This window comes from Heliangelus exortis, chromosome 9 (assembly GCF_036169615.1).
Source record: "Heliangelus exortis chromosome 9, bHelExo1.hap1, whole genome shotgun sequence".
Classification (NCBI taxonomy): domain Eukaryota; kingdom Metazoa; phylum Chordata; class Aves; order Apodiformes; family Trochilidae; genus Heliangelus; species Heliangelus exortis.
In genome coordinates this window covers 1,354,245-1,378,575 of record NC_092430.1, presented here as the reverse complement: position 1 = coordinate 1,378,575, position 24,331 = coordinate 1,354,245, and the positions used below count along the sequence as shown (strand labels likewise).

General features: G+C 55.2%; 2 protein-coding genes across 5 annotated transcripts in view; both read right to left on the bottom strand.

The window, feature by feature from the left end:
• The window catches only part of RNF168 (ring finger protein 168), a 439,984-nt gene that overhangs the window by 130,923 nt on the left and 284,730 nt on the right, over positions 1–24,331 (bottom strand). The window lies entirely within an intron of this gene.
• ARHGEF4 (Rho guanine nucleotide exchange factor 4) overlaps positions 19,531–24,331 on the bottom strand; it is a 212,877-nt gene continuing 208,076 nt past the window's right edge. For all 4 annotated transcript variants that reach the window (XM_071751558.1, XM_071751560.1, XM_071751559.1 and 1 more), the window contains 3 exons: positions 23,427–23,670; positions 22,370–22,447; positions 19,531–21,262 (listed from right to left, as the gene is read on the bottom strand). In XM_071751558.1, the coding sequence (XP_071607659.1) occupies positions 21,105–21,262; positions 22,370–22,447; positions 23,427–23,670 (480 nt within the window). In that variant the 3' untranslated portion in view covers positions 19,531–21,104. The remainder of the gene's footprint in view (positions 21,263–22,369; positions 22,448–23,426; positions 23,671–24,331) is intronic.

Below are 24,331 nucleotides of genomic sequence, written 5' to 3'. Positions count from 1 at the left end.
TGAGCGTGGCTTGACCCACCTGGGGAAGGTGAAACCCAAAAGGCAACCTGTCTGCTCCTGCTGGGATCTGGTGCCATGGAGCAGAGCACGTGCCCCGTGGTGGGGTTTGTGTCAGAGCCCCCCCCTGCAGCTCTCTTGGGATGCTTCTGGCACCTTGCACTGCAACCAGAGAGCTGGGTTTGGAGTGTGACCTGGATGGGCTGGGGCTCCACCTCTGGAGCAGTGTCTGAGGGCCTAGGACATGGCAGTCCCCTGGAATTACATCCCAGGGGCTCTTCTCTCCTGCAGCTGCTGGAGCAGGGGTCAGGCTGGCAAATGCATCTTCTGCAGCCACATCTCTTGAGAACTGAAATGGGCCCTTGTGGGAGCCCCAGGCTCTGTCTCTGCTGAGCAGGCATCCAGGTCCTGCTGGGCTGACCCCACAGGCTCCTGATTTGTGTGCATGTGAGGACTGCCCTGGGTGCTGCTGCTGCAGAGCTACAGAAAACCATACCCGGGGTTAAAATTATCCTGGGGAGGGCCCAGCAGAATCAGCAGAATGCTGCTGAGCTCAGGTTAGAGGAGTCTGGAAGACCTCCTGGCATGGTGGGGTAGAACTCCCCCAAAGCCTGGCTGCTGCTGGAGGCTGAGGAGTTCTCCCCCAGGGGAGGAGTGGAGGTGCCACTGGCTGCATCCCAGGTGGGAGTTGGGTGCCTGAGGGCAGAGTCTTCTGCCTTGAGGCTGTTGCTGTCAGGAAAGGGACAGGAGGCTCTGAGGATCTGGGAGGAGGCTGGAGTGATGTTGGACTGGGTCCCATTCCTCACTGGGGATGACCACAAGGTCCTGTTTCTCACTGTCTGGTTCTGCCTGGGCTCCACTGGCCCATCTTCCATGGCACCCTCACATCAGGAACCCCCTAAATCCACTTCTGCCTCTCAGCTCAGGTTCTGAGCCCTCAGGTTTTCCATCCCCCTGTGCTGCCTCCTCCTCCTCCTCCCACCACCCTGCAAGAAACAGCTGAGCTGTGACTGCATCTGGGCATCTGCCTTCTCCAGCCACCAAACCCAACCTCAGCTGGAGCATTACAGCTCTGAGCCATGCCCAGGTTCATCGTGCTGGCCCCAGGGCAGTGCCAAGGCTGGCAGGATTTGGCAGGCTTCTGGCTGCTCACATGGCTTGGCCACTTTTTTCCACCATTTGTGTGGAAATGGAGAGCAAGGCAACTCCAGATGAGGTGGGGAAATCTGGGTCAGGAGCCCCCTGCTCCCCAGGCTCTGCAGTCCTGCCTGCTACAGCCCTTTCCCTCCTGCCCCAGCAACCTCCTGCTGCAGCTTTTCTGTTTTCTTTTGCAGATCAGTTTCCTGACCCGTGATAATTTCTAGATTGCTTTCTGTGAGGAACCCAGCACCCTGTGTTATCAGCAATCTGTAAGTTTGCTTTCCAGGTTGCTTTGAAATCTGTCACACACCGGGGCCTCTCCTTCCGCTGCTGAACAACCACCACTCCATTAGCACCCACCTCAACTGATATTTAGTTAATTTTACACTTTGCAGGGTGAGGGAGGTGGGACCAGCTGCATGAGTTGTTGCCTCCAGCAGCTCTCCTGGCACGCTGAGCCCAGCCCAGCCTCTGCTGACCTGCTGGGCTGGACCAGCTCCTTCTGCAGGATGCCCAGGGAAAGATGCCTCTGGGTGAGAAGTGTTGGGTGAGCCCAGCACCCAACTGGTGGAGCTGCTGGGCTGGGTGGGATCCCCACCAGCGTGGTGACCTCGTCCCTGGGGTAAGGGTTTGAAGGTGGAAGAGGAGAGATTCGAGTTAAACATTAGGAAGGAATTCCTCAGTGTGAGGGTGCTGAGCCCCTGGCCTCCCAGGGAAGCTGTGGCTGCCCCATCCCTGGAAGTGCTGAAGGTCAGGTTGGAGCAACCTGGGCTGGTGGTGGGAGGGGTCTTTAAGGTCTTTTCCAACCCAAGCCATTCTGTGATAATCTGTGGTCACCAGGCAGAGCTCCTCCTGTGCACAAAGGGTGAAGAAATGCTGGGGTTTAGGTGAGAAGTCTGTCATTGCTGCTGGCTGTGTGCTGCTGGGCTTCTGTTGGGACTTTGGCCCTAACCCTACACTTATTTGTTCTTTAATCTCAGTCACTTTATCAGGAGCCTTTGAACAACCATGTACATCTCTGCCCTCCTTGGAAATGCAGCCGTTGCCATTCCTTTTCAGTTGGTTTTGTTTCCTTGCCAGAAGCCTCAGAGAAATCAGAAGGATCCCTCACAAACCTGGGCTTTGTCTTGAAGCTCCTCTCTGACGCCTGCAGTGCCAGCAGCACCGGGGTGCTGGAGGACACCTCTGTTTTAGGGTGGCTCTGACATGACATAGGATACCTCAGGGCCTTGTAGGATCCGGGATTTTCTGCCCCTGGTGGCTGTCCCTGCTGCCTTCTGCAGACAAAGACACCAAGGTTCGTGTTACTGAGAGGACTCTGTAGGCACCTAGAAGCAGAAAAGGAAGTGGGCATCCCAACCATGAGCTTTTTTTTTCAGAAAATCAATTCCTCGGGGCTTTGCTGGGGGGAATATTCATGAAGGAGAAGGTCCCGGGGAGGTGTGGGGGGGTTAGTTATTGGGGGGGGAGCAGAGCTGACCCCACAGTGACAGGCTCAGCCTCATTTCCCTACATTTCCATCCCAAAATGTGGAGGAGGGAGGGAGGGATGGGGTTGGGGGTGTCCCTGCTGTGTGGGACACAGGGGTTGGGGGGGATGCAGCTGTGGGGCTGCCAGTGGGGACATTTCCCAGGGTGAGACCCCAAGGGGTATCCCCAGGGCAATGGGTGTCCCTGGGGCTGTGCTGGGTGCCTGTGTGCACACCCATGGCCCCCCAGCCCGGGTGCTCTGGGGGTGCTGGAGCAGAAATGGCCTCGCTGGGCTGGGGGCTGGGGGGGCAGGCAGGCAGCTCACCCCCACCTCGGGACCCCCCTGGATGCTCCCCCCCGGCCATGGGAGCTCCCCAATGATACCCCCAATGGGGTTCCCCAGTGCTTCCCCCCACCCGCTGCACCCCCCACTTCACCAGTGCTCCCCACATGGAGCCCTCCCCATGCTCTCCCCCCATGGATGGAGCCCCCAATAACACCCCAAAGGGGACCCCCGAAACGCCTCCCCCATGGACCTCCTCCCATGCTCCTCTCCACAGCCCCCCCCCAACGATCACACCCAAATTGCCCCCCGCAGTGCTCCCCCCACGGACCCGTCCCGGGACCCCTCCATAGAGCCCCCCGACCCCTCCCCCAGACCCCTCACAGCCCCCCACGGACCCCTCCACCTCCCCCCCCTCTGGGAGGTGCTGCGCGGGGCTGGGATGTCCGACCCCCGGACCCTTCCCAGGGCGGTGCTGGGCCTTGGTTCTCCAGTCCCGCCCCCGGGGCAGTGTCGGTTCCGTTCGTTCGGGCATGGCGGGAGCGGCGCGAAGCGCAGGAGCTGGAGCGGATCCGCAGCGTGCGGGTTTGGGGGGATCCGGCGGGGAGGGGAGGAGTTGCGGGACCCCCCCCATACCTCGGTGAGTGCCCGGCGGGACCCCTGCCCCGCACACCCCCGTGTCCACTCCCCCCCTCTCCGCTCTGTCCCGCCCCGCCCTGCGTGCCCCTGGGACTCGCTTCCCCCCACCCATCGCGCTGTGCGGGGTTTGTGCCCCATCCCTCGGGTCATGCCCTGAAGCCACCCCCAGCACATCCCCTGTGACCCCCCCCCCCCATGCTTTTGTGCCTCCACTTCATGCCCTGTGCCCCCCGATGTGTTGTGCCCCCCCCAGGTAATGCCTGACACCCCCGATGTGCTGTGCCCTCCCCCAATCAATGCCCTGACACCCACCGATGTGTTGTGCCCTCCCCCCAATCAATGCCCTGACACCCCCCGATGTGCTGTGCCCCCCCCAGGTAATGCCCTGACACCCCCGATGTGCTGTGCCCCCCCCCAATCAATGCCCTGACACCCCCAACGTGTTGTGCCCCCCCCAGGTAATGCCCTGACACCCCCGATGTGTTGTGCCCCCCCAATCAATGCCCTGACACCCCCGATGTGTTGTGCCCCCCCCCAATCAATGCCCTGACACCCCCGATGTGTTGTGCCCCCCCCCAATCAATGCCCTGACACCCCCGATGTGCTGTGCCCCCCCCCAGGCAATGCCCTGACACCCCCCGATGTGCTGTGCCCCCCCCAATCAATGCCCTGACACCCCCGATGTGCTGTGCCCCCCCAATCAATGCCCTGACACCCCCCGATGTGCTGTGCCCCCCACAGGCAATGCCCTGACACCCCCCGATGTGCTGTGCCCCCCCAATCAATGCCCTGACACCCCCGATGTGCTGTGCCCCCCCCAATCAATGCCCTGACCCCCCGCGATGTGTTGTGCCCCCCCCAATCAATGCCCTGACACCCCCGATGTGCTGCTGCCCCCCCCTCAATCAATGCACCTGACCCCCCCATGTGTTGTGGCCCCCCCAATCAATGCCCTGACACCCCCGATGTGCTGTGTCCCCCCCAATCAATGCCCTGACCCCCCCGATGTGTTGTGCCCCCCCCAATCAATGCCCTGACACCCCCCGATGTGCTGTGCCCCCCCCAATCAAATGCCCCTGACCCCCCCCATGTGTTGTGCCCCCCCCAATCAATGCCCTGACACCCCCGATGTGCTGTGTCCCCCCAATCAATGCCCTGACACCACCCGATGTGCTGTGTCCCCCCCCAATCAATGCCCTGACAACCACCCGATGTGTTGTGCCCCCCCCCAATCAAAGCCCTGACACCCCCGATGTGTTGTCTGCCCTGACACCAAAATCCCTCACAAGCAGGAAGGGAACCCCCCCCCCCCCCCCCCTCCTTTTGAGTGTCCCCTCTGGAGTGACAACAAGTGAAAAGAAATAAAGAAATGTCTCTGTTTCAATAGGAAATGTCCCCAAATACAGAAAGGAGCAAGAAATTCTGCAGGCAGCCAGGATGAGCCCTGCTGCCCCCAAACCCAAAGAGCCTTCTCCCAGCAAACACAACAACCCGGACCCCTTTCCTTCCTTCTTTTCCTTTCCTTTTCCTTTCCTTTTTCCTTTCCTTTTCCTTTCCTTTCCTTTCCTTTCCTTTCCTTTCCTTTCCTTTCCTTTCCTTTCCTTTCCTTTCCTTTCCTTTCCTTTCCTTTCCTTTCCTTTCCTTTCCTTTCCTTTCCTTTCCTTTCCTTTCCTTTCCTTTCCTTTCCTTTCCTTTCCTTTCCTTTCCTTTCTTTCCTTTCCTTTCCCCTTTCCTTTCCTTTCCTTTCCTTTCCTCTTTCCTTTCCCTTTCCTTTCCTTTCCTTTCCTTTCCTTTCCTTTCCTTTCCTTTCCTTTCCCCTTTCCTTTCCTTTCCTTTCCTTTCCTCTCCTCTTTCCTTTCCCCTTTCCTTTCCTTTCCTTTCCTTTCCTCTTTCCTTTCCTTTCCTTTCCTTTCCTTTCCTTTCCTTTCCTTTCCTTTCCTTTCCTTTCCTCTTTCCTTTCCCCTTTCCTTTCCTTTCCTTTCCTTTCCTTTCCTTTCCTTTCCTTTCCTTTCCTTTCCTTTCCTTTCCTTTCCTTTCCTTTCCTTTCCTTTCCTTTCCCCTTTCCTTTCCTTTCCTTTCCTTTCCTCTTTCCTTTCCCCTTTCCTTTCCTTTCCTTTCCTTTCCTTTCCTTTCCCTTCTCCTTTCCTTTCCCTTTCCTTTCCTTTCCTTTCCTTTCCTTTCCTTTCCTTTCCTCTCCTCTTTCCTTTCCCCTTTCCTTTCCTTTCCTTTCCTTTCCTCTTTCCTTTCCTTTCCTTTCCTTTCCTTTCCTTTCCTTTCCTTTCCTTTCCTTTCCTTTCCTTTCCTCTTTCCTTTCCCCTTTCCTTTCCTTTCCTTTCCTTTCCTTTCCTTTCCTTTCCTTTCCTTTCCTTTCCTTATCTCTTTCCTTTCCCCTTTCCTTTCCTTCCTTTCCTTTCTTTCCTTTCCTTTCCTTTCCCTTTCCTTTCTTTCCTTTCCTTTCCTCTTTCCTTTCCTCTTTCCTTTCCTCTTTCCTTTCCTTTCCTTTCCTTCCTTTCCTTTCCCTTCCCTTTTCCCTTCCCTTTTCCCTTTCATTCCATTCCTCTTCCCTTCCCTCTTCCCTTTCCTTCCCTTCTGTTTTCCCTTCCCTTTTCCCTTTCATTCCCTTTTCCCTTCCCTTCCCTTTTTCCCTTCCCTTTCCTTCCCTTTTCCCTTCCCTTTTCCCTTTCATTCCCTTCCCTTTTCTCTTTCATTCCCTTCCCTTCCCTTTTCCCTTCCCTTTTCCCTTTCTTTCCCTTCCCTTTTCCCTTCCCTTTTCTTCCCTTTCCTTCCTTCCTTCCCTCCCCTGGGCAAAACCCCAGTGCAGCACCAGCTCCTCAGCTGGATCTCCCCATGTCCTAAAAACACCACAGCCCCCAAACCTGCTGAGATCTCACACCCACTTCACACACACTTGGGGTGCCCTGCTTCACCCAAGGCCCAGGGCCACCTCAGGCCCCCTGCACCCATCCCACCCCCCTGACAGTCACTGCTGGGGACAAAAAGCACCCGTGGGACAGCTCCAAGCTGTCATGGCCAGGGCTTCCTGACAGCCAGGCCAGAGCCTGCCAGGCACGGTGGGGCCCTCAGTGCCCTCCAAACCAACCATTTCAGCACCAAACCCTGAGAGGAGGAGGAGGAGGAAGGGCCCCACGCCCTGACACAGAGGGAGCAGAGCTGGAAGGAACACATCCCCCAGCCCACCTACAGCAGCAGCCCCCAGAGCACATCCCACAGCACCAGGCTTGCTCTGCGGGACCTCGCACAGCCCCTTCCCACCCCAGGGCAGCTACAATTCCAGGATTCTGGGACTGCACCCAGGAGGGGTTGAATTTCTCCAGAGCAGGGGACTCCACCCCCCCCCGGGCAGCCTCTGAGAGTTCCCCTCAGAGCCGACAAGTTTTATTTCCTCAGCTTTCAATGGACCTTCCCGTGTCTCAGCCGGTGCCCCTGAGCAGACTCTGGCTCCATCCTCCTCACACCCCCTCTCGATCCTTGCAGACACCAAGCAGGGGGCCTGCGGACACCAGTGGGCCCCGTGACCGTGTCCTGCAGCTCTGTCACCTCCAGATGCTGGGGACACACACACACACACCCCCGGGTGGGGTTCCGTGACACGGGGATCCCCCCCTTTCTGCCAGACACCGACCCCACCGAGCCCCCTGACCCGCCGAGCCCCTGCCCCACACAGCCCCAACGCACCGAGCCCCGGAACCCACGGAACCCCCCCTGCCCCAGGGAGCCCTGTGTCCCACAGACCCCTCCTGCTCCCCCACGGTGCCTCCCTGCCCGTCTCTGCCCCCCTCAGGATCCGCAGCTCCCCCCCGTCCAGCGCCGTCCGCTCCAAACCCGGCGCTGCCTCCGCCGCCATCTTCCCGGCGGCCCCTGGAACCGGCACCACCGACACTTCCGCACGCGCGCAGAGCGGACACCGCGGGGCGCGGGCGGCGGGAAGCGGCGCCCCCTGGCGGCGGAGGAGTGATCCGGAGGCCCTCCAGGCTGCGGGGCTCGGAGCCGCTCGGGGGTCCCCGGGCGCCCGGGTCCCTTTTCCCCGGGACTTTGGGTTTTTTTTTGGGTGGAGAAGGGTAAATAAACCGTGGAGAAGCAGCCGCAGGGCCCCCAACCTCCCCCCGGTAACCACCACCGAACCCCAATGGAGCCTCTCGGGGGCGGTGTTGCGGGGTTCGCCCACCCGGACCCCCGTGTGCACGTCCCCAGGGACCCCCTGAGACCCCCAGGGACCCCCTGAGACCCCTTAGCCCCCCAGGGACCCCCTGAGACCCCCAGGGACCCCATGAGCCTCCCAGGGACCCCCTGAGACCCCAGGGACCCCCTGAGCCCCCCAGGGACCCCATGAGACCCCCAGGGACCCCCTGAGACCCTGGGGACCCCCTGAGCCTCCCAGGGACCCCATGAGATCCCCAGGGACCCCATGAGCCTCCCAGGGACCCCCTGAGACCCCTTAGCCCCCCAGGGACCCCCTGAGCCCCCCAGGGACCCCCTAAGACCCCAGGGACCCCCTGAGACCCTGGGGACCCCCTGAGCCCCCCAGGGACCCCATGAGATCCCGGGGACCCCATGAGACCCCCCAGGGACCCCCTGAGACCCCAGGGACCCCCTGAGACCCCCCAGGGACCCCATGAGACCCCCAGGGACCCCCTGAGATCCCGGGGACCCCCTGAGCCCCCCAGGGGCCCCCTGAGCCTCCCAGGGACCCCCTGGGGCCCCCTGAGACCCCCCAGGGACCCCATGAAACCCCCAGGCACCCCCTGAGACCCCAGGGACCCCCTGAGCCCCCCAGGGACCCCCTGAGCCTCCCAGGGACCCCCTGGGACCCCCTGAGACCCCAGGGACCCTCTGAGCCTCCCAGGGACCCCCTGGGACCCCCTGAGACCCCCCAGGGACCCCATGAGACCCCCAGGGACCCCCTGAGCCTCCCAGGGACCCCCTGAGACCCCTGAGCCCCCCAGGGACCCCATGAGACCCCCAGGGACCCCCTGAGACACCCCAGGGACCCCATGAGACCCCCCAGGGACCCCCTGAGCCCCCCAGGGACCCCCTGAGACCCCCCGAGACTCCCCAGGGACCCCATGAGACCCTCAGGGACCCCCTGAGACCCCAGGGACCCCACAACCTTGTTGGGGGACACAGTGACAACCCTAGGGACCCCCTGTTCTTCTTGGGGGATCCCCTGAAGCCCCCCCCCAGGGTCCCTCTGTCCTCGTTGGAGGCTGGAAAATTCGGGAGTTAAACAGAGGCTGAGCCCTCCCCAGATTCCCAGCAATCCCTTTCCTTTTCCCTGTCAGGGGGTGAGGACCAGGCCATGCAGGGCTGGGGCAGCTCAGGATGAGGTCCTGGGCCTCACATCTTCTGCTCTGCCTTGGCCTGCACTTCAGAGAATGGGAAGCACCAGCACCAGCAGCACCATCACCAGCACCATCACCAGCACCAGCACCACCATCACCACTATCACCATCATCACCATCATCACCATCACCATCCCCACCACCACCATCACCACCACCATCATCCCCATCACCACCATCACCACTGTCACCATCCCCATCATCACCACCATCTCCACCATCACCACTATCACCATCATCACCATTACCACCACCATCACCACCATCACCATCACCACCATCATCATCACCACCACCATCATCACGGTCACCATCCCCATCATCACCACCATCTCCACCATCACCACTATCACCATCATCACCATTACCACCACCATCACCACCATCACCATCACCACCATCATCATCACCACCACCATCATCACGATCATCACCATCACCATCACCACCATCATCACCACCATCACCATCACCATCCCCATCACCACCATCACCATCCCCATCATCACCACCATCACCATCATCACCACCAGCATCACCATCACCATCCCCATCACCACCATCCCCATCATCACATCACCACCATCATCCCCATCCCCATCCCCACCATCCCCATCCCCATCCCCATCCCCCCCCCCAGACTCAGCACCAGAGCCCCAGCTGGATGTATCTGAGGGTCTCTGCCAATCCCAGAGGGAACTGTGTCCTTTAGCCAGGTTCCAGCAGTTTTCCAGCCCCTGGGGCTCTCCCAGGTGACTCCGTTCCCCAAACCCAGGTGAAAGTTGAGCTGTGTGTGAGGCCCTGGGGAGCTCCTCCCAGGACCTGAGGGATTCATTCCCAGTGCCAGGAGAGTCCCCTCCTCGCCCAGCAGCCTGGAGAGGGGCTCAGGGGGCTGCGGCCAGGAGGCTGGGAAGGGAATTCAGGGATTACTGACAAGGAAAAAATGCTGACAACCTCCTTCACCTCAGGGCCTATGCAGCAGATTTCACCTCTCCTTTTATTTTTTTTTTTTTTCGCTCCTTTTTCAATTTTCTTGTGGCTGAGACTGCCAAGGAAATTCTGGGTCAGTGTCAGCTTCTGACCGAGGTTTTTAACTCAGGAAAAACTTGTTATGTGCAAAAAAAAAAAACCATATTTCAGACTGGGATCTCTTGTTTAGATTTATAAAAACTTGTAGGTGTGCTCTAAGCTTTTCTGTAAAACAAACTTAGTTTTTAGGTCTTGTAGAAAGATTTTAAGGCAATGAAATATTCTCCCCTGGCACCTGCCCTTTGGGCTGTCTGTAAGTGGAGTTGTTGCCTTTCTCTCAGAGAGTTGTCAGTTGTCCTGGGATCAGTTTTGTTTCACAGGGAGAGAGAGGTTTGGGGTTTTTTGTTTGTTTTGGATTTTTGAGGTCCTTGAAGCTGATGAAAATTTGTACTCCCTAAGCAAGGGGTTGCTGGGATCTGCAGGATATGAAGGGGAAATCCTGTCCTGCAGGATCTGCTCATTCCTGGGACAGAGATTCTGGTGTAAGGAATTACTCTGTGCTGGGACTGGCACTCCTAAGGATGTGCTCCCAAACTTGGAATTCCTCGTGTGGGATTCCGTGCCTGCCTGCTGCCTGTGTCTGTGGAACCCCCAAAGGGATGAGTCAGGTTTGATTTTTTCCCTCCTGGTTCTGGAGCAGCCTCGGGGTGCCCATCACTCTCCCCCTTCCTTGCTGGGGGGCTGTGAGACCCCAGCTCTGAACTCCCCTTCTTTGAACACAGGAGAGCCCCTTCCAGAGCAGGAATTGTTCAGTTAGGAACTTCCAGAAAGAAAGGGAGAAGCTTGGGGTTTAAGGTTTCCTGTAGCTAAAGATGGATTCAAAGCAAGTTTGCTTTTCCTAACATTTTGCTTTAGTTTCCCAGCTGGGTGCAGACAGAATCAGAACTCATCAGGTGGTGAGTTCCCTGGGGATTGGGAGTGAGGTCCTGGTGAATGTTTAGCTGGGAATTGTCCTTTGAGAGAGGTCCCAGTCCTAGTGCTGGGCTGGAAGGTCGGATCAGTGTAGAGTTTTGCATTTGGGGAAGAACAACACGATGTCCCAGTATAGGTTGGGGGCTGAGCTGCTGGAGAGCAGTGGAGGTGAAAGAGACCTGGGGGTCCTGGTAGACAAGAAGATGCCCATGAGCCAGCAATGTGCCCTTGTGGCCAAGAAGGCCAATGGCATCCTGGGGTGCATTAGAAAGGGGGTGGTTAGTAGGTCAAGAGAGGTTCTCCTCCCCCTCTATTCTGCATTGGTGAGGCCACACCTGGAGTATTGTGTCCAGTTCTGGGCCCCTCAGTTCAAGAAGGACAGGGAAGTGCTTGAAAGAGTCCAGCGCAGAGCTACTGAGATGATTAAGGGAGTGGAACATCTCCCTTATGAGGAAAGGCTGAGGGAGCTGGGGCTCTTTAGTTTGGAGAAAAGGAGACTGAGGGGTGACCTCATCAATGTTTTCAAATATGTAAGGGGTGAGTGTCAGGGAGATGGAGTTAGGCTTTTCTCAGTGGTGACCAGTGATAGGACAAGGGGTAATGGGTGTAAATTGGAGCATAGGAGGTTCAAGTTGAATATCAGAAAAAATTTTTTTACTGTAAGGGTGACGGAGCCCTGGAACAGGCTGCCCAGGGGGGTTGTGGAGTCTCCTTCACTGGAGACATTCAAAACCCACCTGGACACGTTCCTAGGGGATGTACTCTAGGGGGCCCTGCTCTGGCAGGGGGGGTTGGACTAGATGATCTTTGAGGTCCCTTCCAACCCCTAGGATTCTAGGATTCTAGGATTCTAGAGGAGAGCAGAGGGTAGGAGCTCAAGTCATCAAAAATCATAACACAGACTCTGAAGCCTTTCTAGTGGCAATCTGTGGCTTAATTCTTCCACTGCTAAAGCATCCAGCAATTGCAAGGTTACTGTAGTAGCTGAGCAGAAAGGGACTGGGAGAAGATGTTTGAGCCAGGAAGCTCCTTGAAAGTCCTGGGCTCTTGGGGTGAGGACAGATGACTCTCAGGCTGGAAGTGCTCTGGATCTGTCCCTTCAGGAGCTGGGCCTGGGTGGCATTTGTGTAGCTTTTCGTAGCTTAGAATGAAAATGGCTTTGTAAATACATGGCTTTTGAGGTCCCTTCCAACCCCTAGGATTCTATGATGATTCTATGATGATCAGTAATGCCACAGCCAGGACAGGACTCAGTGCTCTCCTGGATGTCATCAGCTTCCCTGGCTTCATCACCCAGCACAGAAGGGGCTCCACTTCCAAAGGTTTTGGTTTTAAATTGCAGAGCAGGAAGAGCCCTTGGGCAGCTCTGGGAATTGGAATTGTCTCTTTTCTGGAGAGAATGGCAGAGCTGCAGGGAAGGCTGTTGAGGCTCATGGGGACAAGGAAAGGCCAGAAAGGTAAAGGATTGCTTGATGCTTCAGAAAGAGGGAGGGGAATTCTCCTTCCCACAGATTTCTTGGCCTCAGGGTAAGAATTGTTATCCTGGGAACCTCCCAGGGGAGGTGAACTGGTGACCTGGGTAAGTGCTGCTGAAGCTCAGGGGAAGGAGTTTCTTGATGGTGGGATTTGTGGTGTTTCAGGTTCTGGGCGGGTAAAAGGAATGGGTGTGCAGGCAGGGTGCTGCTTCTGAGAGGAGGGGAAAGAAGCAGATGTGGAAAGAGAGAAGGAAATGTTGAGCAGAAGAGTGTCAGGGAGTTGCATTTGGTTAGGGCAGGTCCAGAGTCTGGTTTTGTGCCCTCAGAAGTTGGTGTTTTCTGGGAGGATGACAGCATCAGAGAGTGAGGTTGATAACTTGTTTATTATTTCCCATCTCACAAATGGAGCTGTGAAGAGCCACACACACACAGGTTCACAGGGATCTGGGGTAAGTATCACAGGGATTTCATCTGCAGGGGCTGCAAACCAGGGAGCTGCTTGGGTAGCAAAGTTGTGCAGCAGGAAAGCTGAGTCCGTGCAGAGCAGGTGTGGGTGCAGGGAGGGAAATCCCAGGAGTGTCAGGCAAAAAGAACAAGCAGCCTGGGCTTTCCTAAAGCTGCCAGAGCCCTGCGATGTTCCTGGTGGAGCTTGTGATGGAAGAGTGTGTGAGGGATGGGGAGAGTGGGATGGGAGGTGCTCTGGGTGCTGCCTGCTGGGGCCGGAGCTCCCTTGGGCTTCTCCTGAGCTGGAGCTGGGAATCCAAAGCCAGGGAAATTCCTGGGGCTGCTCTCACCCTGCCTGCTCTCTGCAGAGCACTGGGTAGGAAAATGCAGGGCTGCACCCTGGTGTCCCGGGGGTTTGGCTGCATTACTGCACTGCCTGAGCTCTGAAAGGAGCTGCTCTGATTTCTCTGATTTCATTCCCCCCCCCTGCACCACCAACCTCAGTGACCAGCACTGGGCCTTCAGGGGGGTAAAACCAGGTTGGGAACACTTCAGATTTTGTTCAGTTCGTTTCTGTTACCAAAGCTCTGGTTCTGTAACCCTTTACTTACCTGCAGATCCTCCAGCTTTGCTCAGGCTGGGAGCTCTGGGGACAGGGACCTGATACTGGGAGGCTGGTTCAGGGCACCCCATTTGAGATGATACAGCCCCTCTGCAACCCCAGTGGCAACTGGTAACTGGGATGGAGATTCTGAGTGCCAGCAGGCACAGGCTGAGGCTCCAGGAGCTGACTGGAGTGTGAACAGCTCTGTCCTTAATGCTTGGGACAAGAATTGTCCTGCCAGCTCCACTGTCACACAGGCACTGCAGGAACAGGACCCTCAGCAGCAGGGACCTGGGGAAACTTGAAGGAACAGCAAGCATTGGAACCTGGAGAAGTAATAACAGTAAAAAAAGAGAAATCTGCACTTGCTGGAAGCTGAACCACCTGAGAGATGCTGGCAAAATTCCTCATCAGGCTGGGGAGCAAGGGGTACAGGAATTGTTCAGAAGCCTGAGAGCTTTAAACACCCAGTGACAAGGCTGAGACACTGAGCAGTGCTGTGACAGCACAGTCTGCTCCCACTGCAGGAAATCTGATGCTCTGACACGGGCTGCAGCAGATGCAGAGCCTTTTTATTGAGAAAAGAAAAGCTCCTCATCTGTTGTCCTGGCATGCTGAGCACTGCAGCATCTCCAGCCTGCAGCTGATTCTCTCAGAACATCCCTTCCCTACAGATGCCTCACGTTGCAGGGGTCCTCAGGGATGAGCAGGAGCCTCTCTGATGTTGTCAGGAAGCTGCTGGACACCTGGATGCAGGAGATCTCTGCACTCTGGGCTTCTGGATCAGGGGCTGAGTTGCTGTTCTTGTGGAGCAGTGTCCTGGGTTGGGTCAGGGTAAAGGGGATTTTGAAGGTGAGGCCACACCTCGAGTCCTGTGTCCAGTTCTGGGCCCCTCAGCTCAGGAAGGAGATTGAGGTGCTGGAGCAGGTCCAGAGAAGAGCAAGGAGGCTGGGAAGGGATCCAGCACAAGTCCTGTGAGGAAGGGCTGAGGGAGCTGGGGGTGTTGAGGCTGGAGAAGAGGAGGCTCAGGGGAGACCTCATCACTCTCTCCAACTCCCTGAAAGGAGGTTGGAGCCAGGGGGGGGTTGGGCTCTTTTCCCAGGCAACTCTCAGCAAGACAAGAGGCCATGGGATTAAGAATTTCTCCCTAATATCCAAACTAAAGCTCCCCTGGCAGAGCTGGATTTAGGTTTAGGTTGGATCTTAGGAAGGAATTCTTTGCAGAGAGGGTTGGGGTTGAGGATCCCAGAGCTCCTTTCCCACCCAAATGGTTCTGGGATTCTGTGAGAGGACAGGGGAAATGGGTTAAAACTTGGAGAGGGGAGACTGAGGTTGGAGACGGGGAAGAAATTCTTGAATTTGAGGGTGGGGAGAGCCTGGAACAGGTTGAGAGAGTTGGGGGTGTTGAGGCTGGAGAAGAGGAGGCTCAGGGGAGACCTCATCACTCTCTCCAACTCCCTGAAAGGAGGTTGGAGCCAGGGGGGGGTTGGGCTCTTTTCCCAGGCAACTCTCAGCAAGACAAGAGGGCACAAGAGGGCTCAAGTTGTGCCAGGGGAGGTTTAGGTTGGACATTAGAAAGAATTTCTTTCTGGAGAGGGTGCTCAGACATTGGAATGGGCTGCCCAGGGAAGGGGTGGATTCTCCATCCCTGGAGATATTTCAAAAGAGCCTGGATGTGGCACTCAGTGCCATGGGCTGGGAACCACGGGGGGAGTGGAGCAAGGGTTGGACTTGGTGAGCTCTGAGGTCCCTTCCAACCCAGCCAGTTCTAGGATTCTAAGATTCTATCAGGCTAACAGGGAGTTTGACTTGGAGACTCTTCACAACTGTTTGTGAATGTGCTGGATTCCCACCCGGCAGCAGGAAGATGCATTTTACCATTGGATTAGACATAGAGTTTGTGAGTAAAACTATGTCCTGGGTTGGGTCAGGATAAAGGGGATTTTCTGCCTTGTGCTTTTGCTTTCAGCTCAGTCTCTTGGAAGCAGCTGCACTGCTGAAATGAACAGCAAGTTTCTCAGGCAGTGGCTGCTGCTGGGACTGATCCCACTCCATGGTTATAGTTACAGCAGAACCAAGGCCACTGCTCAGCTCTGAGGAACATTTTGCCCTCCAGAAGGAGAAAAGGAGTCAAGAGGTCCCACCTGGAACCCTCCTTTGGGGAGGAAGGGACAAGAGAGATGCCAGAACTGACCAAACAGAGGATTCCATCCCATACACCTCATCCTCAGGAGAAATGGGAGGGATCACCAGGCTCAAACCCCTTCCTGCTTCCCCTGCTTCTCCTCTCCCTCTTTGCTTCAGCATCCTGGGAGGATTCCATCCCTTCCTCTGCCTCTGCTCCTGATCCATCCCAGCCTGAATCTGTGTGTTCCTGCCTCCAGCTCCCAACTGCTGCTGACTCCAGGATTCCAGCCTGGACTTTCCCAGGGCTGCCCTGCAGCCTCTGTGGTGATGTGAGAGTTATTGGGGGAGAGAGGGGAGGAACCTGGGATCAATTTTCCTGTCTATTTGTATAGATTGAGTCATTTTTCCTATTTATCATTATTTTTTCATTCAAGCTGTGTAGTTCAGCTCCCAACCCATCAGTCTCTCTCCCTTATTCTCTCTCCTTCCTTTATCAGGGAGGGGAGGGGGATTAACAGGGAATCTGTTTTTCTGTTTAATTGCCAGGCACCTGGGCAGCTGGAATTCCCTGCAGTGGGCATGGGGGAGGTGATGGTCTCAGGGCAGCCAGAAATGGGGCTCTGCCCACCCTCCCCATCACTGCTCTTGGGGTGATGCTCAGACCAGAAAAGGCCTTGAAGGAACATTTTGCCCATGGTCAGGAATCTGGTATTTTCCTAAAGCACACAGACATTTGTACAGCTTTTGATGCTACCAAAACTCAAAGTATATGCACTGCTCTGGTGCATACAGCCACCTTTTGGACTCTCTTATTCCAAACAAATAGTTCAAACTAGAGATTTAAAGAAAAAAAATTCTCAGCAGAGACTTGATCATTTAGCAGCAAGAAGTTCTCTGTGTCTCACTGGCAGCTTCAGCAAATTCTTCTGGCTGGTTCCCATGCTTTACATTACTCTGGACAGGAACTGCCTAAGTGAAACCTGGGCAGATTTTTTTTTTTTTCATTGAGAAACATAACTGATTTTCACAAAAAGCTTCCTAAAGGGATAGCTACCAAAGGGGGGAAATAGATACAGCTAAAAACCCAAAAAAAGCCCCCAAGCACCCCAAAGCACCCGTGGAGTAAGTGAAACTCTTGCTGTAGCTCAATGCAGAATTATTTTTCTCAGTAGCTAGGTAAGTTCTACCCTGAAACCCAGCAGGACTGGTGGTGTTTGGAGCCTCAGTCTGTCTTGCATGAAAATCTGCATTTCTGGGCAGGCAGAAGTTTCCTCTGCAGAGCAGTGGGTGCTGCAGGCTCTCATCTGCTCCTTGGTGCTTCAGGCAGCTCTGGTGACACTGCTGAGGCTGCAGTGTCCATCCCAGCTCAGAAAGCTTAACAAAAGCTGTCCCTGGGCTGGTGTTCAGCTGTCAGAAACCCTCCTTCTGGCTTCAGGTGCTCCTTGTGGACACGAGTGCTTCCCGTTGGATCCCTGCAGCCTCCCTGAGACTTTGGGAGCACCACGGGAGTTCCTCTGACCCAAACCCAGGTGCCAGGGGGAAGGGGAGGGAAATTCAGTCTTGGTGAGTTTGTTACCACTGTCTGACACCACTGAAGTGTGAGCAGGAAAGTTTAAATGATCAGGGATTCAGGAGATGAGAGGACTTTTGAGTGTCCATCGTTCCAAGCCAGTGGAGGTTACACGCGGTTGGGTCCACAGGAAACCAAGAGGTTTGTGGTCTGAAACTCAGGAAGCAGTGTGGGGTAGGGAATCAAGGATGGCATTTCCTGGTGAAATCCTCTTCCTAGTGAAGAAGTTGTCTTTGGACACGGCAGTGGGGGGGTGGGTGTGCTGAGTCTTACCTGTTCATCAGTGTCACTGCTGTCACCCCACCTCCTGCGTTACCAGGTCACCTCCTCTGGCAGCAGCAGCACCCGGGATGTCTCAGCCTCACACAGGGGATCAGATCCCAGCTCCAAACAGTTCTTGCAAGACAAGACTCCCAGCTGAAGACACTTTTTAGGAGCACTGACAGGCAGGCAGAGACAGAAGGCATTTCTCTCCCCCAGAAATAAATGTTTGCCCAGAGCAGGCTGGTTTGGCACTTACAAAGTTTCCATAAAAAAACTTCTCTCTAGAAATGATTGGTGTGCACTGTTGAGACAGGAAATTCTGGGAGGGATGGGGAATAATCTGAGAATTCAGATAACCCAGTGCACATTCAGTGTTTCAGAGTATTGCTGTGCTGAGCATTGTGTGTTTTGGTGGGGGGGAAGGGCAGGGGCATTTGTTCTGGAGCTTTGAAGCTGCTGCAGTTTGGGTCACTGTGCCACTGTCACCCCTGGCAGTCAGGATTGGTCCTGGGGTGACTTCAATGGACATGGAAAGCTGAGTGAATAAACAACATACACAAAAAAAAAAAAAAAAAAAAAAAAAGGACAACAGACCAGAAGTTGCTTCCAGGGAATCTTGAAATAATAAGAGAACTCCTTTGCATAATGCAGACAAGTGAGGGATTGAGCAGGGCCCCAAAGCTGTTCTGGGGAATGGGAAATCTGGATCAGAGTTCAGGGGCAGCCTGAGGCAGCTTCACAACTGGTCCTGCTGGCAGGGGCTCTGCATCTGCTGGGGGGGAAATGCTCCCCAGGGCCCTCCCTGCCAGCAGAGTTCCCTGGGACAATCCAGCATTCCTCCCTCCACTGCCTGAAAAGCTGATGAACTCAGAAAGTTCATCATTCCCTTGCCCCCAGGTTTCATTCCTGGCCAATCCAACCCAAGATGCCAGAGATAAGAAAGGAGGAGGGCAAACACAGAAGTGACAATTGCCTTGGGGGTGCTGCTGGGGCTGTGCCAGCCCTAGGGTGGGTGCCCATGCCATGGGCAGGCAGCTCTTGGGCTTCTGAGGGAGAGGGAAGTTTCTGGGGTTGGTTTTAGTCCCCACTCTCTGGGGGACCACAGGGAATGGTGATGTTGCATCTGGTTCTGGCTGGAAGAGAAGGGAGCTGTGGGGTTTGTTTTCTCACAGGTAAGGGCCATGGGAGCAGGCTGGGCAGGGCCCAGGAGGAGCAGCTGAGTTCTCACTGGAGTTGATTTCTTCTTTGGGCTTTGCTGTTCCTCTTCAAGTCTGTAGTGATCTGAAAAGTGTCTGAAAAGTGGGCTCGAGCATCCCCTGCAGCTTTGCTGATGTTTCCTGGACACGGTTCCCTTTGCAGGACTCATCAGGAATTCAGGAGCTGGCATCTTGCTGCCTGGGCTCAGTGTCCCAGTGACCAGTCTGCTCTGGGCTTCCCCAGTCTGCCATCCCCAGGATGGCTTTGGGGAGGGGAACTTGGAGCATGGCAGCCCCTGGGGAGCTGAGCTGAATGAACCCTGGGGGTCCTTCCTCTCCCTTCAGGGAAATATTTTGGTGCTTTTGGAATTCATCATTGCCTTGCCCCCAGATTTCAGTCCTGGGCAACCCAAAGCAAGATGCCAGGGATAAGAAAGGAGAGAGCAGCCAAGGAGGGCAAACACAGAAGTGACAATTGCCTTCTGCTGCTGTGGGTGCTGCTGGGGCTGTGCCAGCCCTAGGGTGGGTGCCCATGCCATGGGCAGGCAGCTCTTGTGCTTCTGAGGGAGAGGGAAGTTTCTGGGGCTGGTTTTAGTCCCCACTCTCTGGGGGACCACAGGGAATGGTGATGTTGCATCTGGTTCTGGCTGGAAGAGAAGGGAGCTGTGGGGTTTGTTTTCTCACAGGTAAGGGCCATGGGAGCAGGCTGGGCAGGGCCCAGGAGGAGCAGCTGAGTTCTCACTGGAGTTGATTTCTTCTTTGGCCTCTGCTGTTCCTCTTCAAGTCTGTAGTGATCTGAAAAGTGTCTGAAAGTGGGCTGGAGCATCCCCTGCAGCTTTGCTGATGTTTCCTGGACACGGTTCACTTTGCAGGACTCATCAGGAATTCAGGAGCTGGCATCTTGCTGCCTGGGCTCAGTGTCCCAGTGACCAGTCTGCTCTGGGCTTCCCCAGTCTGCCATCCCCAGGATGGCTTTGGGGAGGGGAACTTGGAGCATGGCTGACACTGGGTACTGAAGCTCTTTTTGGTTTATTTTTTTTTTTAAGCTGCAAGAGGAGAATCCCTACCGTGACTCTGAAGAGCAAACAAGTTCAGACAGAGATGCTGGAGACAAACCCAGGCTCAGAGTCACTTTTAGGAGTTTCTTGATGAATTTAAACGTTTCCCCTGGTTGGGGGCTGGGGATCCAGTCCCAGAATGACTGCAGATGCTACAGGATTCCCATAGCCCTGCATGCCCAGGCTTGGGGCAGCTCCAGCAGAACTGAGGAGTGGACTTGTGAGCTCTGCAGCCCCTGCTCACCCCACTCAGCAGGGATTTGGGATGAGTGGGTGTCTGCCCTGAGCTGAGGAGTTACCCACTGGGGCTTCTGACTCCCACTAGGGTAAGGCAAGGAGTTCCTGGTGCTCACCAAGCTTTGCATTAAATCTATTTTTTTTTTTTTGGCCACAGTTTGAAAGTTGAGTAGTCAAAGTGAGGCTCTTAAGGTCAGATTTCTGCCTTTTTAAAGTGGCTTTCTGGGTTGTTTTTTTTTTTTTTTTTGAAGGTCAAAACCCAATAGCAATGCCCCTTAAACTGAGGGCCTGTGGGGGGTTTGCAGAACACCCCTGGGTTCCAGGCTTTCAGAATGGAACTGCAGGCTGGCTGCTTGGAGCTAGAGTTGCAAATATTGACTTTTTTTTTTTTTTTTTTTTTTTTTTTTTTTTTAAATAAAGGGAAACGGACAAAATAGGCACCAAGTTAACAACATCTGACAAGAACAATTACAGACTTACAAAATACACAGCTCTGATTTTTACCATAAATAAACACATTACAAACAAGGAACATTTTCATTGGCCAGGAGGCAGGGCAGGATGATGGAGAGACAAGAATCTAAGGAACTGAGTACAGTATTAATTAGGCACATTTTTCTCTACCTGCTGTGACTCCAAGCCCCTAGAGAGGTTCCTGACCTTTCCTCAAGCTGCAGGTTGATTGGCACAGCTCAGTGTACTCTAAAGTTTGTCAGTGGTGTTGAAGCTAAAGGAAAGCAGAAGGTGAGGGTTCAATCCTCACTGCTGCCCGGGCTGAGTTGGGATGCTGACTGACCGAGTTGGGAGGGAGGAGGAGGATCATGTCTCTGAGAAACGGGGGGCAGAGGGTGGGCAGAGGCCATTTCCCACCAGCCTCCATGGAAAAAGTCTCCTGTCAGTGCCTGGGGACTGCTGCTCTGGGGCTGCCAGTGGAGAAGGAACCGGGCAGGGCAGCGTTGCCATCCCCCTCCTGACGGAGCTCACAGTGGGAAGGAGGGAGCTGCAGTGGAGCTGACAACTCCAGGCTTTGCAGATGGAACACATCAGGCTCCCTCCTGGGATCTTTTCCTGGGAGTTTGTGCTCGCTGGGACTGCCAGAGCTGCACCCGTGTGTGCAAGGACGTGCAGAGCATCAGCCCAGAGAGAGCCCCAGCGCCGTCGGTCGTCCCGCAGAGCAGCTCTGTGCCAGCCTCTGGAAGCCAAGGAGTGGGAGAACCTGGGCTCTGCCTCCCAGGCCCGATGGATAAAGTGCTTTCTGACCAGCAGCAGGGGCTCAGGCACAACCCCGGGGGGGCTGCCCTCATTTCCTGAAGGGTGTCAGCCTGCTGATGTTCTGCCAGAAGTTGGAGGGCTTGCGCTTGGGCTCCGCCAGCATGAAGAGCTGGTGCTGGGGGAGGGTGCTGGGCAGGCTGGGGGGCTTCTGACGCAGCAGAAAGTCATAGGATGGCCTGCTGAGAGCTGGGGGGAAGGGGGGAGAGATGGGGAAGCAGGTTAGCTGAGCAGAGCTCTCCTCCCTGTCCTCTCTTCTGTCCCTGGGGAAGGCTGCGGGGCTGGGAATTGGCTTTGTCTTGGGCAGGAGCCTGAGTTTCAGCCCTGCTTTTGGAGGCTCAGAATTGATGCTGTGGCAGTCCCAGAAGTGTGAAGCAGAACAGCAGGGCTCAGGAGCTGGAGTTTGTCATTAGCAGTGACAAACCTCACCGGGGGCTTTGGTTGTTTCCTCTCACAGCTTCCTGCAGGGGGTTTCTAAGTCCTGAGGCTTGGGAGCTCTCATCTACTGCTTCCCCCCCCAGGCTTTGCACTGGGACTGAGCTCTGCCCTCCTCCCAAACTTCCACCTCTGTGCAGCCAAATCTTACTGCTGACTTTTTTAGTCCAGCCTTTTTTTTTTCTTTTTTTTTTTTTTTTTTTCTGGAGAACTGGCTAGGATTTACCTGCTGGCTGGTGCTACCCCCAGGACATGGTTCCACGTGGGTCCAGCAGGAGCTGGACTTCCTCTGGATATCAAGAGGGGTGGGTGGTGGCATCCCAAAACAAGGGAGTAGGAAACTTAACCCAGCAGTGCTGCAGGCCCAGGAACCTTTCTTTCTCTGGCTTGAGTTGATCCTCCCCTGGCTGCTGCTCAAGATTTTCCTCTTTCAGTGGGCATGGGATCCACTCGTGGCACTCTGCCAAAGTCACAGGTTTCCAAGCCACTGTCCAGGCAGGAATGGTCCCTGCTGCAGTGACCTTCCTGACCCCTTTTGCACCCCATGGATTACTGCAAGGCTGAACCTTCCTTCTCTTTCCACCCAGCAGCCTGCCTGGGGAGCCTGGGAAGCAGCCTTGGAACAGCAGCTGCCTCTGGGAAGTACCTGGCTGCTGGGACCAGCTGCAAAGGAGCTCTCCTGGAGCTGGGAATAGTTTCCTGCCTCCAGGCACAGGAATCTGCCAGGAACTGTACTGCAGAGTTCCCCATCTGCCCTTCTCATCAGCCCTTACTGACCCCTCTTAGAAACTCTTCCCTTGTAGTGAGCATGGACACCCCACCCCAGCCCCAGCAGAGTTTGTATGTTCAGGTGTAACTCACCCTTAGGCTTCCCAGTCTGGTGCTGCTTGCTGGCATTCAGCATTGCCTGTTTTTTCTGCAGCTCTGTGATAGAAAAACCTTGAAGATAAGACAGGGTTTGTCAGCAGCAGGTCCTCACTGGGTAACTGGTGGGAAGACACTGACACAGGCAGTAAGGGAAATACAGGGGTAGGAAATGAGAATCCCAAGAGGAAACTATTCCCAAAGCTGGAGGGGGCACAGAGCATCCCCCCCAGCCTGTGCTCTCCTTATCCTTCATGCCAGGTTTACTGCCTGCCCTTTCCCCCCCTGCTTTGCTGGCTGCTAAAGACAGGCCAGGTTCAGATCTCAGGAGAGGACACATCTGAATTCAGCAGGATTTGGACAAAAGAATGAGAACCCTCTCTCACAATTAACGTGTTTTGTATAGATCTTGCCAAGTTTGGCAGTCACTCTGTATTACAGAATAATGGAAGCTGTATGGAATGCACTGGCTGTTCTGTCAGCCCTGCCAGAACCCAGCACAGCCCCATCAGCCTCCCTGGGAGGACACTGCTCTGTCTGCTCACTCCAACTCCCTGAAAGGAGGTTGGAGCCAGGGGGGGGTTGGGCTCTTTTCCCAGGCAACTCTCAGCAAGACAAGAGGGCACAAGAGGTCTCAAGTTGTGCCAGGGGAGGTTTAGGTTGGACATGAGAAAGAATTTCTTTCTGGAGAGGGTGCTCAGCCATTGGAATGGGCTGCCCAGGGAAGGGGTGGATTCTCCATCCCTGGAGATATTTCCAAAGAGCCTGGATGTGGCACTCAGTGCCATGGGCTGGGAACCATGGGGGGAGTGGATCAAGGGTTGGACTTGGTGATCTCTGAGCTCCCTTCCAACCCAGCCAGTTCTAGGATTCTGTGATTCCACTTGCTGGTCATTTTTCTCAGTTCCACAGATTCATTCAGAATGTGCAGCCCAGAGCTGGACTGGAGCATGGACTGGCTCCCCCTTCCCCCTCTGTGCTCTGTCTGGTGGTTAAAGAAAAGAACCCAGCAACCCCCCCCAGGGAGAGCCTCCCAGCCCTGCTCTCTCCACACCTGTCTCCTGGTCCAGCTGAACCTGTCTCCTTTCGTTCTCAAAGGCCTTCAGCCAGCGTTGCTTCTGCTCAGGCTTTTTTGTACAGAACAAGTGAACCTCCTCAGTGTCTGGGCAGTGCAGTTTGAAGGCGTTTTTGACACTGATGTTGAAGTCTTTGTCCTTCCCATCTTCTACATCCAATATTTCCATCTCGTCCATGTTGATCCGACTCTTGTAGTACAGGATGTCCCGGCGCAGGAGGTCCTGCAAGAGAGATCCCACAGCTCACCTGCTACTGCTTCCTGGCCTGACCACTTCTCTCCCTGGATACGGGGGGGAATTTCATCTCCCTGGCAGCCTCTGCAGTCAGTAGGAAAAAAACTGAGAGGAGGGGGTTTGAACCTGGGGAAGTGCAGATTGCTGAGGTCCTGGGGACACTTGGGAGAGAGGGGAATCAAGAGGTTTCTCCCCATGCTGGGATCAGGACGGGCTGTCCTGCTTTTCCCTGGGATTGAGCTGTTCTTCCCAGTCACTAGAATAGCTCTAGGGTTTGGTTTCAGGATGAGATTGGGTATGAGAAGAATGTTGGTCATACAGTGATTGGTTGTTGGTAATTAATACAGTTTTTGATAAGAAATCAAGGACTTTTCAGCTTTCCGTGTTTTTCTAGTGTGCAGTTGCACAAGAAGCTGGGAGTGAGCAAAGCAGAGGAACAGGTCCAGGGTGAGCAGTGGGATATTCCATATCTTTCTCTCTTCCTGAATTGCAGTTACAGGATTTTCTCTGCTGTGGCCAGGGCTGGGCAGGCCAGGGGCTGGTGAGCAGCTGCACTTGTTAGTAAATTCCTGTACTATTTTTATGATGAATTAACTAATAAATTGTTATTTATCTCAACTGATGAGCCTCTTTACCTTTCTAATTCTTT